Genomic DNA, 13264 nt, shown 5'->3' with positions numbered 1-13264 from the left:
AAATTCTTGGTCAATTTAAGAAAAACTTTAACTGCTGTCAACTGGTCTACTCAATCTCAGAGAGAGAACCAGTATACTCTCTATCAGTCCAGGAAACTGAACCCAGCAGACCAGCAAACTCTAACCATTTTTATATTGCTGACACAGTAAGTATGAGGTAAAGATGCCCTTACTGCCATAGCCATCACACTTACACAAATGCTCAATCTTGGTTTTCTGGAGAGCCTCTTTTAAAATGTTGTTCACATTTCCAGATCAGTTTGGGATGGGAACACATTGTTACTCAGTGAATATTCTCTCTGCTTATGGACTGAGGCAGACTGGATTAATGTAACCTAGGCCAAAAATACTTAAATTTGCTTCAGGCGATGGTCTGAAGTTACCATCATTGTATTTCAAAAGTCAGTTTTAGAAAGGATTAGATCAAGTCTCTTATGCAAGGCAATTAGAAGTTTATTGTACAGAAACAAGTACACCAAGCTTCCAAAAATATTTTGCCTCAATACTATTAAAGCTTAGTTTACAAAACTTTGCTGTTCATCAGACAGAATCTGGGTTTACAAGATTTTGAAATGTACTGTAACAAAGGACAAAACCACTTAAGGTCACAAACTAAAACCTTAATGACATCTTGGTAAGTTCATCTCCCTGCTTTTGGAAGCTCATTATTTACATACCTGCAGCCACAGTCAGCTAAGGTACTTTGAACAGTGGATTACCAACTTAGTTTGTCCAAAAAAAAAAGCTGTTAAAATAGTTTCTCTTTTAAAAGGTTCTGTCCCTACAGCTGAAGAATACTGTTTCAAAATGTATTCTTTTAAAAGTACACCACTGCCATGTTAAAACAACATGAACAAGTTCCTAGGGCCATCAGACTGCCGAGCAAAGTAATGACACTTGGCTGACAGTCTAAAATCTCCCCAGGTACAGCCCTTCTTTAAGAGAGGTTTCACACTTAGAGGTCCTTTGAGAAGGGATTTGCCAGAAATAGCAAAAATAAAGGACTTATTCTTTAAGGACAAATTATTCCCTGTGTGGGGGAAAATATGTTTAACTTCAGTGAGAACTAATCCCTGAATAGGATCATTACATTTGCATGTCCTGAGCTGGAGCCTGCTTCAAATTTGCAATGACTGTGCAAAACACATTAATTACAAGAAATATGTACATCCATAGGAAGTTGAAAAATGAGTAACTTATGTACATGAGAAGAAATCAGATTTTCTTGCGTCTGCTCCTTGTCAGCTCATACCTGCAAGACAGACACAGAAATTACCGTAGTTGAAAACCTTCTTAACAGTTTTAACTGGCACAGTAGAGAAAACTTGGGCTGCTTTCTTGCTTCTGCTTCACAGGCAGCACAGCAAAGGAGGCTCCAGAGATAGCCTCAAACTTCAGCCCTTCACCAGGAGCTTTGGGTGCATCCTTTTTTCCTCTTCCCATAATTGCCCTGAGACACACACACAAGCCGGCCAGGGAAATGTGGTTTTCCTATTGGAATATTGGCTCACTGCCTGTGCAGATGGCAAGCTCCTGGACTACCCACACTACATTCCTCGGACTCCACTGAAGGAGAAAGAAGGAAGAACTCCTGCCACTTACTAAAGACACAAAGTGAAAAAAACACCCAAGCCTGGTTCTCTGCTCTGCCTCAGACCAGGAACATACAAACCTCAGAACCACAACGAACGCACAAGCAAAACTGTAAGTGGCTTATTATAATAGTTTCTATAAATGCTTTGTAATTAAAGTTTTATCATACATATATATTGCTGATCAGAGTATTTAGTTAAGATCTTTATTCAAGTTAAAATTTGTTGCCGGGTTACTTTAATAAACAAAATTCTTTTACTTATGTGCCCCTGTGGCTTTTATGGCAACTTAAAATATGCTGAAGACTATAATTGACACAGGCACCTCATTAAAGCTGTCTCACAGGGCAGGCACTGCACAGCCAATGGATTAACACACAATTTAGATAGAACTACCAGATTAGCTCAAGTTAGTCCTGCCTTTGTAGGTCAGATATTCTTCTTGCTCACCCAAATACAGCCCAGTTACCAGCACTCACTCCCACAGCAGTCATGCAAGCTCCCAGCAAAGCAATGGGCAGTTTGGAAGCATGGAGGTGAGTACTTACCATTGGGCAAAGCCTTTTATCAAATCCTCCCGGGACAAGTCGATGCGCACCTTTAGAAAGCAAATTTTATTTGTGTGTAGGTTATTCAGCATATTAATTGATTAGCTAAGCTACCACTCCTCCCAAGTCAGACCCACTTTAAAGCTGTGGGGCTGCTGCTCAGGCTTGAGGAAAAATGGAGCTTCCCACATTCCCAGGATAGTGTAGGCATGAACCAGCTCCATTTCCTACAGCACTACTTGGAGATTTATCTGTCACTGAAGAAGCAATTACAGTTTACTTTTCACAGAATCAAAGCTGTTCACAGAAAGTCAAAGCAGCGTTGGCAAATTGTGGGGTTTAGTCCCAATGCCTTTCTCAGCTCTGTGTTTGCACTCTTGGAGCTGTTCCCTACATGGGCAGCACCAGGGCCCAGGAACCAGGGTGTACTTCAGGAGCACCCTTCTGAAATGAGACCATGCAGCTCCCACATGGATACAGCCTCATTTGAGATGAAAATTTGGCAGAAAAAAAATGCTTCCAGATTGCCAGGCCTACCACTGAGAATCAGTTACTGGAGCCACATTTGAGGATTTCAGGAATAGCCTGGAGTATTCACCTCTGTTATATCTGTAGTGGAGATTTTTTAAACTTACTTTCCCCAGCTCCTTCCTCTCCTGTGAAATGAATGGCCTGTTGTTTTTCACTGCAATGTCCAGTGTCCTTTTCTTGACATTTTCCAAAGATTCAAAAAATTCAAACCTTGAAATAAAGTTTAAAAAGAAGAGACTTAAGGCAAAACCTGAAATCCTGCGAGTACCAGTGGACAGAATATAGTGACAGAGTACACCATCAATGGCCAGGACTTTAACAGGGAAGGAACACACAGAAAAGGCAATTCTAGAGTGAGTTTTTATACACATTGCAGAGAACCTTTTCCAGGCCTCATGAAAGATGACAACACTGTGTTCAGACTGTCCACCATGTCAGGGGGAAGGAGGAAAACATGCATCCATGATGAAATGCCATTTAACATTATTTTCTCCCTCCATGGAAGATCAGCATGTTTTCCATGCAATGTTCATTACTCAAGAGGAAATAGGCATGAGCCAACCCCTCCAAGTTCACAGAGCAGCCTTGCACCACACCAAGAACAGACAAAGGCTGAAACCTGTGGCAATTAAATTCTTAATGGCTCTGACTCAAGCCTCTGGCACACATGGCTAATGTCAAGTGAGTTTTGTCCATGCTAAACCACTCCAGTTCTGCCCACCTGAATAGCTCTTCCTCAAGTCAGAGCTGTGAAACAGGTAACGTGTTTTGGAGCTGAGCATTATCTTTAATTGAGGATGTACAGGATACGTCAGTACTGAGCATGGGGAAAAGGAGATGCTCTTCCCAGCTGCTGGGATGGCACTAAATCAGTGCAGTTACTTAAGAACAGATAAAAGCAAAATCCTCAGCTTTGGTGTTTTGAGTGTTAAGAAGGAATATTTAAAAATTTTTTCTCCATTTCTGACTTACACAGAAAGAACATAACACAGGAAAAATATAAGCCACCCAGGATCACACAATTCATATATTTTGATGCATACCTTCCTCTAATTATGGGATTAAAACCATCTCTCAAAAGAGCTCTACTTCTAAGTGTTACTGTGTTTGGGTTTATGCAAAACACATTCCATTTCAGTGTCATAGCTGTGACACTGTCAGCAAAGAGGTGGGAGCATTTTATCCTGCTCCCACCAGGCCTTGATGACAACATCCACCTGTGTGCCCAAAGGGTGCTCCAGCCTCAGAAGGCTCTGTACTTCTGCCTGGGCCTTTGGAAAGATGTCAGAATAAGCATCAGGCAGAGCAGTGTGAACAGAGCAGTAGGCTCTGGGAGGTACCTGAATGGGCAGATTGCCTCTGCCATGACCAGGAGTTAAACACAGCAGGAGAATGTCAGTGTGCAAAGAAGCAAATGCAGCCTGGGGCAGGGAAGAAGGTGTACCCTTCTTCTGGGGGACTTGCAACACCACAGGCAGAGCAAAGCCAGCCCCAAGTACTTGTAAATCACAGTCCAAGTGCCATTTGGTTCAGAATAGCTCGAAACATTTACAAGAGAGTCCCTAGGAGCTACACCAGCACACCTTAAGAAGCCCTGTCATTACACAGGGATCATAACTATTCCAACCATAATAACAATTTACATTTTCTTACTTCTCATCATATTGGGGGTTCAGAGTTTTTTTCTTAACAGAAGTCTTCTTCCTGCTTGTCCATCTTCTGTCTGGAAGCAGGTATATACGGACATATGGATCGACTCCACGATTGGAAGAGGGTACCAGGTTTCTGTTAAAAAAAAAACAGACAATCAAGGCAGGTTCTCTCACTGTGTGTTTTAATACCTTATCTCTCTTGGCCCTTCACAGGCCAAAAACATTCATCCCAGGAGTTGGAACATAGCAAATAAAACTTTAAGGTTGTTTACTTAAAATTTTTACTCCTGAGGGTGTGGCTACTTACTGGGGTTCCTAAATGAACAATTACATATTCAGTCATAGGTATCAGTCCTTGTCACAATGCCTATCCCAACACCCCAAGACACACAGCAGTTGTCAGTGCTGTCCAGAAGAAATTTTGGGTGGATGACAGTGGAAGCATCTCTACTGCAGTGAACACAACTTGCTGGGTTCTCTCCCTGACCTGCTGCTGGCACTAACTAGAGCTGGGCACAGAGAGGCTGCACAGTTGGAAGCCAGCCAGCACTAAGGCATGTCCTGCTGCACATGGCTCTGCTCCAGCTGTGCTGGATGACTGGCAGAGCTCAGAGAGCTCTTCCCTCTGTGAGCCATCACAGGCATTACCTGCAGCCGTTGACCAGCACGACGAGGCTCTGCCGGATGGAAGCGTAGCGCACGGTCAGCTGGATCTCCCCCAGAGGCATCTCAGTCCCGCTGCAAGACATTGCACAGTCAAGGCTTTGAATACAGACACTGAGCAGCCCACAAGCAGACTAAAACCAGCTTTCAGGGCACCATCCTTCTTCCTGGCATCCTAAGGTTTGCTGTCTAGGAAGCAGTTGGACCACAGAGGTTCCACAGAAGCCCCATCCCTGCCTTCTCTGCAGGTACCTGATTTCAGTCCCATAACACAAACTGCCAAAAAGCCCCTCTGTGGCCCACTGTAGATGGAGCAGCAAGTACAGGTTAGTGTGTCATACATTCCCTCATGAATGTCTGTATATGCAAAATGGGACCTTTTTCATATTCAATTTTGCATGTTATTAAAGTGGCTCAAATCCAAAACATTGCTTAAAAATGGTTTAAAAATAATTTATGAATTAAGCCCTGTTCAGAGCTAGAAAATTCACCAGTCAACAATTCACCAAATTGCAGCTGGAGTTGAGTTTTATCTTCAGGTTTATAACTACTCTGATGCTCTCCTAAGTGAGGTGGATCTTTGTAACTTCTGTTGATTAAGTCCACAAGCTCCATTCTGTGCCCCAGGAGAAACAAATCCTTCTGTCCATCCTTCCTGACAGAGCAGCCTCACACTGAGCACTGTGAGAAGGACACACACAAGCACACCTATCCACAAAAACTTTGTTAATTGCATTATCAGTCTTAAACATGTTGGATAAACATATTCAGAGCTTTAAGCAGCCAGAGGTGCCTATCAAGAGTTTAGGTTATTACAGAAGTGGGATTTTCAGACTTTGAAATCCTATTGCTAAATGAGTATTGAAAAGCTCTTCAACAATATAAAACCAAGACATGCAGCATTCTTAGGAGAGCCATAGAGTGAATACTCTCCCTTTATACCTGCTCTGACAGTGCCCTGTAATTTACTTTGTTGACTGCAATACCTAGGTCAATTCTTTGCAAGGTGACTTGAGACCCAACACCCCAAATGATTTAGCAGCCTTGAAATCACCTCTATGCAACAGTAACACCTAAAATTCCCCAAGAGAAGAACAAATCAGCTGGAAGGACACCTACTTATGAATGTCCAGGTTGCTGCTACTTAATTCAAAGCAGGAAGAAGGCAGAGACCCCAGTGAAGTGACACTGGGTGCCACCCTCATTTCCTGCAGGACGGGCAGTGTGGGCATGGCCACTGCTCCACTGGGCAATGCTGATGGTGGGCCATGCTCTGGATTTTGCTTGCCCTCTGCTTCATCAAGGCCAGACACAATTTCACATGGTACAGGGGCTCCTGAACTGTCTTTAGCGTCCAGGTCTTCTCCACTGTCCTTTTTTGGCAGAGATTCAAGTGCTGCAGAGTCTTTGCTCATGGGAGGTACTTTTGAGACTTGTGGAGAGGAAAACTTCTGCAGGTTTCCAGCCTTCTCCGTGACACGTACAGGACCTAGCTTCGAGGCATTGACACCAGCCTTGACTCTTTGTGGATCAGGTTCTTCAACATTCAGTGCCTAAAAATCACGAGGGAAGACAGTGAGTGCTGCTCCCACAGCACTGGGGTGAATGCCAGCATTACCACCCAGAAGGAAATTTCACCACAAAACTGTAACAACAGGACTCTGCCATTAGAAGTGAAAGGAGCCCCTGGGATTCCCTGTGGTGTTCTCGCCTCTTATCCTACTGTGTTTGTACTGAGCAGTGTATAAACACTGATCCAGAGCATGGTGAGGAAACAACTCCTAAGCATCAGTGCTGATTTCCCCAGCTTAGATTTTCTCAGTCCAGCTCTTTATTGTTGTGAGAATATTTTCAGCCATGTCACTGCACTAAGTTTTATGAAGCCTCAGGAATATCTCTCAATTCCACCATACACTTCTAATTACACTTAAATACCTTTTCACACTTCTGCTTTCTACTCAACTGTGAAGCAAAGCTGCCTTTCTTCATGCCCTCCTTTTATCTCTTTTGCCTGGCTACGAATGGATGCTTCTGCTGGGGAGACCGAGTGAATATGGGAAAGAACAACTCACCCGCAGTACAAGTTTCATCTTAATGAAGCTGTCTGAACTGGAATGGTCCAGCTGGAATCTCTGATCCAGAGTCATGTTTGGGTCCTTAAGTAAGTGGGAGAGACATACCACTGAAGTTCCCAGGGCACTATCCCGCTCCTTGTCTTTTATCTGAGGGATGGAAGAAAACAAAAGTTTTTATTAGCTGGCAAACTGGGAAGTACACCACTGGGAATGCAAAAGCAAAGCAAAAAGGTATTTCAGACAGAAACAAAATTAGCCTATTTGCTTCAGTATGGTTACATCCAAATGGGTGATGCTATTATTTCAGAAGGGGAACAAGTTAGTACATTTGGAGTAAAAATCCCATCTCTAACTATGTAGAGAAAGAACTGCTTTTATAGAAAAAACATATCCTGAGATTCACTTCATTTTCCTTGCTCGCTTTGGGGACAATGTCCTAAGCAGCTGAGATGGCAACTGGTCTAAATCTTAACATGTATTTTAGGTAACAGTTTGCTTAGCCTGTTTAACCTCAATACACCTTCCAAGTTCAATTCCTTTCTGTATCCAAGTGACCAGCCACAGAATTGGCTGTGGCTGCAATGCTGCTGTTGAGAGACAGGGCTGCTTAACAAGCCACAACACAGAGGTGAAGAGGTAGGGCTCTGGTTGAGAATCACGAAGGCCACAATTTCTGACCGCAAAATATTGATGTCTTTACTACACACAGACCTGTATGAAATGTCCTTTGCACTTTGCAGCCGGAAACATCCCCCATTTTGAACTAAGATACTGCACATTACATGATGCTAGAACAAAGGTAGATACCACTACCACCTAATACAGAATTGTCTGTGCAACATGTGCTTCTTCCACCTTTTAACAGGAGGAACCCAGTATATGACAATCCCACACAGGAACAACCAGCACTGAGCTCCATAGAAGAGGTTTCTTCCTACAGATGTGCAGTTGGTCTTCAAAGGAAAAGCTTTTCTCTCACCTCAATGTGGAGTGACTGGGAATGAGCACTGTGGACAAAGAAGGTGAAAGCCTGGCCCCACGTGGGATCTTTGCTGAAATTACAGGTCTGCAACAAGAACATGCATTAGCATAGTCTCTGAGAAGCAAATAAACCATGACACCAATCACCAGAGAGGGCCATGGTGACCCTCAGTGATGCTACACCCCAGCTGTATAGAGGGAGTGGAAATTCCAGGTCAGAAGCATATGGAGGTGAAGTCTCTGGCAAAACCAGAACAAGTTCTTTGGGGCGTGGAAATGCCAAAGAACAAGTCTGGTGAGCTGCAGTTGGCCCCACCAGCACTGCCTGGACCAGGAGCCTGCCTCACCTGCAGCAAGGCACCGCTCCCTCCCTCCCACCTTCCCACCCAGGGAGAGCCAGAGCACTGCTTCCAGCCTGCAGCACTCTGAGCTGCAGTGAGCTGGCAGGCAAGGGCAGGAAAGCTGGAGGGGCAGTTTCAGGGGTGTAGAACTCGTGGGAAGAGTAGGAGGGCACAGCTTCAGCACCATCCACTTCAAAGGGGAAAGAGCATGGAAAGCACCCAAGGGGACTGTGGCTGCTCTGTAAACCAGCTGTCCCTGCCAGGCCATGAGTGCAGGCAGCAAGTGGAAGGGAGCAGGGAAAGCCTGGAAGCCTGACCTAGCTTAGGAGAGGCAGCTGATGTGGTAGGGAAAGTGAAAGGCACGAAAGGTAAAATGCAAGTAGAACCCAATTTCTGGGTGGAGCAGGTGGAAGGAATAAAGGAAAATAGGTGCCAGTCCTGTATGCTTGTGTGCAGCCAACAGGATTCATTCTTATTTGCTGGGAGTTCAAAAGAACAAAGGGCTCATCCACATTCAGCTGCAGGACAGGGAACATGGCAGCTACTGGAAGGGCAGAGCTCAGTTGTTGCTCAAACTCATGAGGCAAAAGTAATTTTTAAATAATGAAAAAGGAATTGGAAGTCAAGTGGAGGAGATGCAGATCCATCTTGTCCGGGTTTAAAAACAAACCAGAACAGTAAAACTGTGATACACAGGAGCCAGGAAAGACCCTGAGGAAGAAAAAAAAGCCAGCTTGATGCAAATGACACCCTGCTCTGAGAAACCATGAGCTGGATTGGAGGTTTATAGATCTAGAGTGTCTGGGCCAAGATGAACTCTTGGACACAGGTATGGAACTACACATGTGTACAGCAGCTGGTCAGACACCCTCCACCACCACAACTTGGTGACACAGTGGTTCCACTCCCAGGCTCTGCAGCCATCACTACAAGTACAGCTCTTCACATCAGCTGCACAAAAGTCCTTTCCTTCCTAGGGGATACTTGAGGACACCCATAAGATGGAAAGTAATGAAAGCAGAAGAATTAAACAGCCTCACCTTACTCTTCTGAGTCTTGTTCCCAACTGTGAGCAGGACAAAGGAGGAAGGTTCTCGTTCCATCTTCTGTCATTTAATACAAGTAAGAAAGAACAAGGCAGAAGAAAACCATTAAGAAATTTATAGTTTTCAGGAAGTAATATCAAACCACTATTCTTACTTGAAGCTGCTGGAAAGCTGACAGTATTTTCTGGATGTGGGACCCCTGAGGAGTGAAGCACAAGGAAAACCTCCAGCAATAACACAGCAGACTTATTCTCTGCCATCAAGAGTACACATTTAAGCCAAAGCTTTATGTATTTAGGTTTCAGCAGGTGAGCAGTTAAAAATTTGTCAGAAGCTGGAAGAAAACAGAGAGGAGAGCTCAGTGGGAAATCTTGGTCTTTCCTGACTGAACCAGGACTCTCAGAATTGGTTTCCAAGGCTCAGGACTTGCTCCAAAGCAGCTGGAAGTGAGTCCTTGGCATCAAATAACAATTCCTGTCTGGAAGCAACAATACTGAATATCTTGCACCTCTTTGCACTAATGCTATAGAAGTTAAGCCTGAGAATCTGGTCTTGGCACAACACTACATACAAAGTGAGGTCCAGAATTAAGGATTCTTGACTGTGATGTATACCTGCCATTTACATCACAGTAGCAAAATGCAGTATTTGGGGGGAAAAGTAAACAGAAGCTATTAGACAGAAGGTATGAATGACAGAGAGGCCTCTGAATCCCTCTAAAGCCAAGGGGGGAGGAATCTGGTCAGGTCTCCAGTGGACAGGAAAGTCCCCAAAAATGAGCATATCCTTCCCTGCTCAATGTCAAACTGGAACAGCTCAGCAAGAGAGGAAAGAGCAGCAGCAGCAACAAGGATATTATGACTTAGTCTGATGTCTGGAGGACCACACACACAATCAAACATTTTCATGTTACATTCCCACTTTGGCCTCCTAGGCTTTCACTGAGGTGGGCTTTCAATCACTATTTTGAACCCTGGCTCATCACTTAGATTCTGACAGTGGAGAGATTAATTCTTTTTAACCACCACCAGTTTCAGTTCCTACAATACCACATAATCCAGAACCTTGTTTTGCAAGTGTGGGAGAAGAATTTAAATTTTACCTTGAGGTACTTGTTATTTTTGATCTTCTTTGCTCCACATTCACCATTCGAATACTCAAAGTGGTTTTTCTGAATTGGTGAAAGAGTATTTAAAACAATTAATTTGTTGTTTTTTAAAAAAAGGAGGTTAGGAGTGAAGGCTGCTGCATGGGGTTTGTACTTACAGGGAGGTTGAAGGCACTGTCCAAGTAGACAATCAGAATTGCTGTAGACAGACCCTTCTTGTCCTGCAAAGGCAGGGAAAGATAAAACAAATCAAAACACAAAGTAATCATGGATCACCCACCAAGGACAATGTAAAAGATAGCAAAATTCCAAGGGCAGCTTCTGAAGGCTAAGCAGCTCTCTGCCTTTCTCCTAAAACTTGCAATTTAGAGGAGTTCAAGTCAACACAGCATGACAGTTCAAAGCAGACCAGTAAGAAGATGTGTAACTCTTTTCAATTCCCTGCCTTTAACGTTTGTCAATCTCTCAGTGCAGAACTGGTTGGGTTCCCCAGTGCAGCAAGACACCTAAAAACACGTTCAGCCACATACATCAACATGAATCCAGTGTCAGCAGAACAAAGCCTGGGAACAATTTTATTCACTTCAGTGGAATTCAATTGGTTTTGCTTGGTTATGAAGAAACAGCCTCTTTGAGAGATGAGCTTTATTGAAGCAATTCTGCTGGACAAACTACACACCATTTGGAAACACAGCCCTACCAAGCACCAGTGCTGGGTATTTGCCTATGACTAGTACAGATTATTTCAGGGGTCCAGGGTCCTACACAAATCCTAGATGAAGAGGGAGGAAAAAAATTGTGAAAGAAAAGAACCCCTGAGAAGCCACTTTGCAGTGAGTCAAACAAAGGTTTGCTAACTCAAGCAAAAAGAGCTGCCAGATTTGAGTTACTCCTGAATTACCAAGAGACCTGGGGCAAGCAAAGGCCCTTCCTCTGCAGGAGTGGCAGGGAGGGAATCACATCAAAACTTTGCCAGACAAAAATAAACTCTTGTAATTTTGCCTGGGGTTTCTAATTTTACACACTCCTTTGTTGATGACTGGACAGGGATCAGAGCACCTGAATCCTTTAAGCAAATACACTCACCTCATGCAGCTTTTCTTGGTCGTTTACTAGTGAAAGCCACTCCAGTTTTAAATGCAAGTGTCCGCTCGTCGTCTTACTTAAGGGAAACCACTACACGGAGATAACAAAGAGCAACTTGAGAACTGACAAGCAGAGTAGCTTTTATATTTGTGGTGCAGACTCTGAGACTTGCACACAATAGACAACATGAATTTTACTCAGAACCTTAGCTTGCATTTTTGACACTTAGATTGTAGCACGTTCACCTACTTAGGTACAAGGCAGAAGAACATTAAAATAAGACGCCCATGAACAGGCAAAGTATGTGGATATTTCCAACCAGCAGCAGCACAAGACAGGCACCCTGGCATTGTTTGTAGAGTGCTGGGTTGCAGGATGAACCACAGGAAGGTCAGATCATTTCTTCCCTCAGCAAACAGGCTGCTTCACCAAACTTTATCTGCAGCTTTGTACAAAACATTTGGTACACACGGGACACAAAGTACCAACAAGATACCCTACTGCTGGCTCAGCATAACCTCAGGGCTCTCTGGGGTTACCAGCCTGGTTGTAAAAATTATTGTAGTGGCTACTTTGGTATTGTCTTTTTGTGAAAATACCACAGTGCAAGTGTGCAAGAAAGCTTTAAGTACAAAGAACACCATAGTAGCAGAGGAGAAGCACAAATGAGTGCATGTAGGCCTACACCACCAGTCACATTTAGAAGTAAGCTGAGGTCTTTACCTCATCAACAGTTCTGTCATTCATTACATCCACTAGGCTTATCAGCAAGCTGAAAGGAAAAAAGCAAACATTTCCATATTATGAGGTATACAGCATAAACCACCAAAAAAGCCCACTCTCAAGTCTGTTCCAAATAACAATTCCACATTACCTGTGTATGTATGTGGAGGAACACACTTATACTCCTGAAGTCTCCCCCTTGAAATATTTCCAAAACTAAAATAAACTTGAAGTAAATCTCAAGTAACTATTACTTCTAATGGCTTCCCAGGATTCCCTGCAGGATGCAACCATGTTCAACATTAGTTGCACTAGGAATTAATTATGTGGTAGTAATATCTGGGCAAAGGGAATCTCTTCCAACAGTATGAAATTTCCAGTATGAGTAATTCAGGTGTCCCACAGCAGAGGCTACAGGACCCTGATCAAAGGTCTTGCTAATTTACCTGCCCATAAAGTCGTCTTTATCTGGATCTTCATCATACAAATCCACTTCTAAATCCTGACCAGGCACTTCATGAACAACAAACTGGAGGAGAAAGAAGTATTGATTAAAAATAAAAAGCATTCACATATTCAGGCTCAGGCCATGGACAAGAATGGGACACTTGACAACTGTCTAACACATTAAGGACATTCCCTGTTCTTTCTTATGGTCAAATGCATAACAAATACAATTGATTATAGGTGAAAATGTTTCACATTGCTTGCTTGTTTTTGACCTAAAGTTAAACCCCTCAGACTGGTATCCCTAATAAGCAGGGAGGAATTAATGCTAGAGCAGCCTGCAGCTGCACAGGCTGATGCATTGATTGGTATTTAAAGCAGTGATTTGCACCTCCTCCGAAAACCCACACATGTAAATCAGATCAACCTGAATGACATTTCAAGTTTACAATGTAAATTTGAAGTTGGTTA

At 43.4% G+C, this 13264-nt stretch overlaps 1 protein-coding gene across 1 annotated transcript in view; it reads right to left on the bottom strand.

The window, feature by feature from the left end:
• Window positions 1–1193: 1193 nt before the first annotated feature.
• Window positions 1194–13264, bottom strand: part of ESYT3 (extended synaptotagmin 3) — a gene marked incomplete at its 5' end in the record, with an annotated part of 29414 nt that continues 17343 nt past the window's right edge. Inside the window, 14 exons of the mRNA XM_084209219.1 lie at window positions 1194–1252; window positions 2141–2190; window positions 2776–2881; window positions 4325–4456; window positions 4972–5061; window positions 6106–6539; window positions 7059–7208; window positions 8041–8127; window positions 9424–9489; window positions 10532–10600; window positions 10696–10758; window positions 11624–11713; window positions 12347–12395; window positions 12793–12875. Coding sequence (XP_084065345.1) covers window positions 1216–1252; window positions 2141–2190; window positions 2776–2881; window positions 4325–4456; window positions 4972–5061; window positions 6106–6539; window positions 7059–7208; window positions 8041–8127; window positions 9424–9489; window positions 10532–10600; window positions 10696–10758; window positions 11624–11713; window positions 12347–12395; window positions 12793–12875 — 1506 coding nt within the window. The 3' untranslated portion in view covers window positions 1194–1215. The remainder of the gene's footprint in view (window positions 1253–2140; window positions 2191–2775; window positions 2882–4324; window positions 4457–4971; window positions 5062–6105; window positions 6540–7058; window positions 7209–8040; window positions 8128–9423; window positions 9490–10531; window positions 10601–10695; window positions 10759–11623; window positions 11714–12346; window positions 12396–12792; window positions 12876–13264) is intronic.

This window comes from Fringilla coelebs (genome assembly GCF_963513975.1).
Source record: "Fringilla coelebs genome assembly, chromosome: 7".
Classification (NCBI taxonomy): Eukaryota; Metazoa; Chordata; class Aves; order Passeriformes; family Fringillidae; genus Fringilla; species Fringilla coelebs.
Note: the sequence above shows the minus strand (reverse complement) of the source record. Positions and strands in the feature narration are given on the sequence as shown.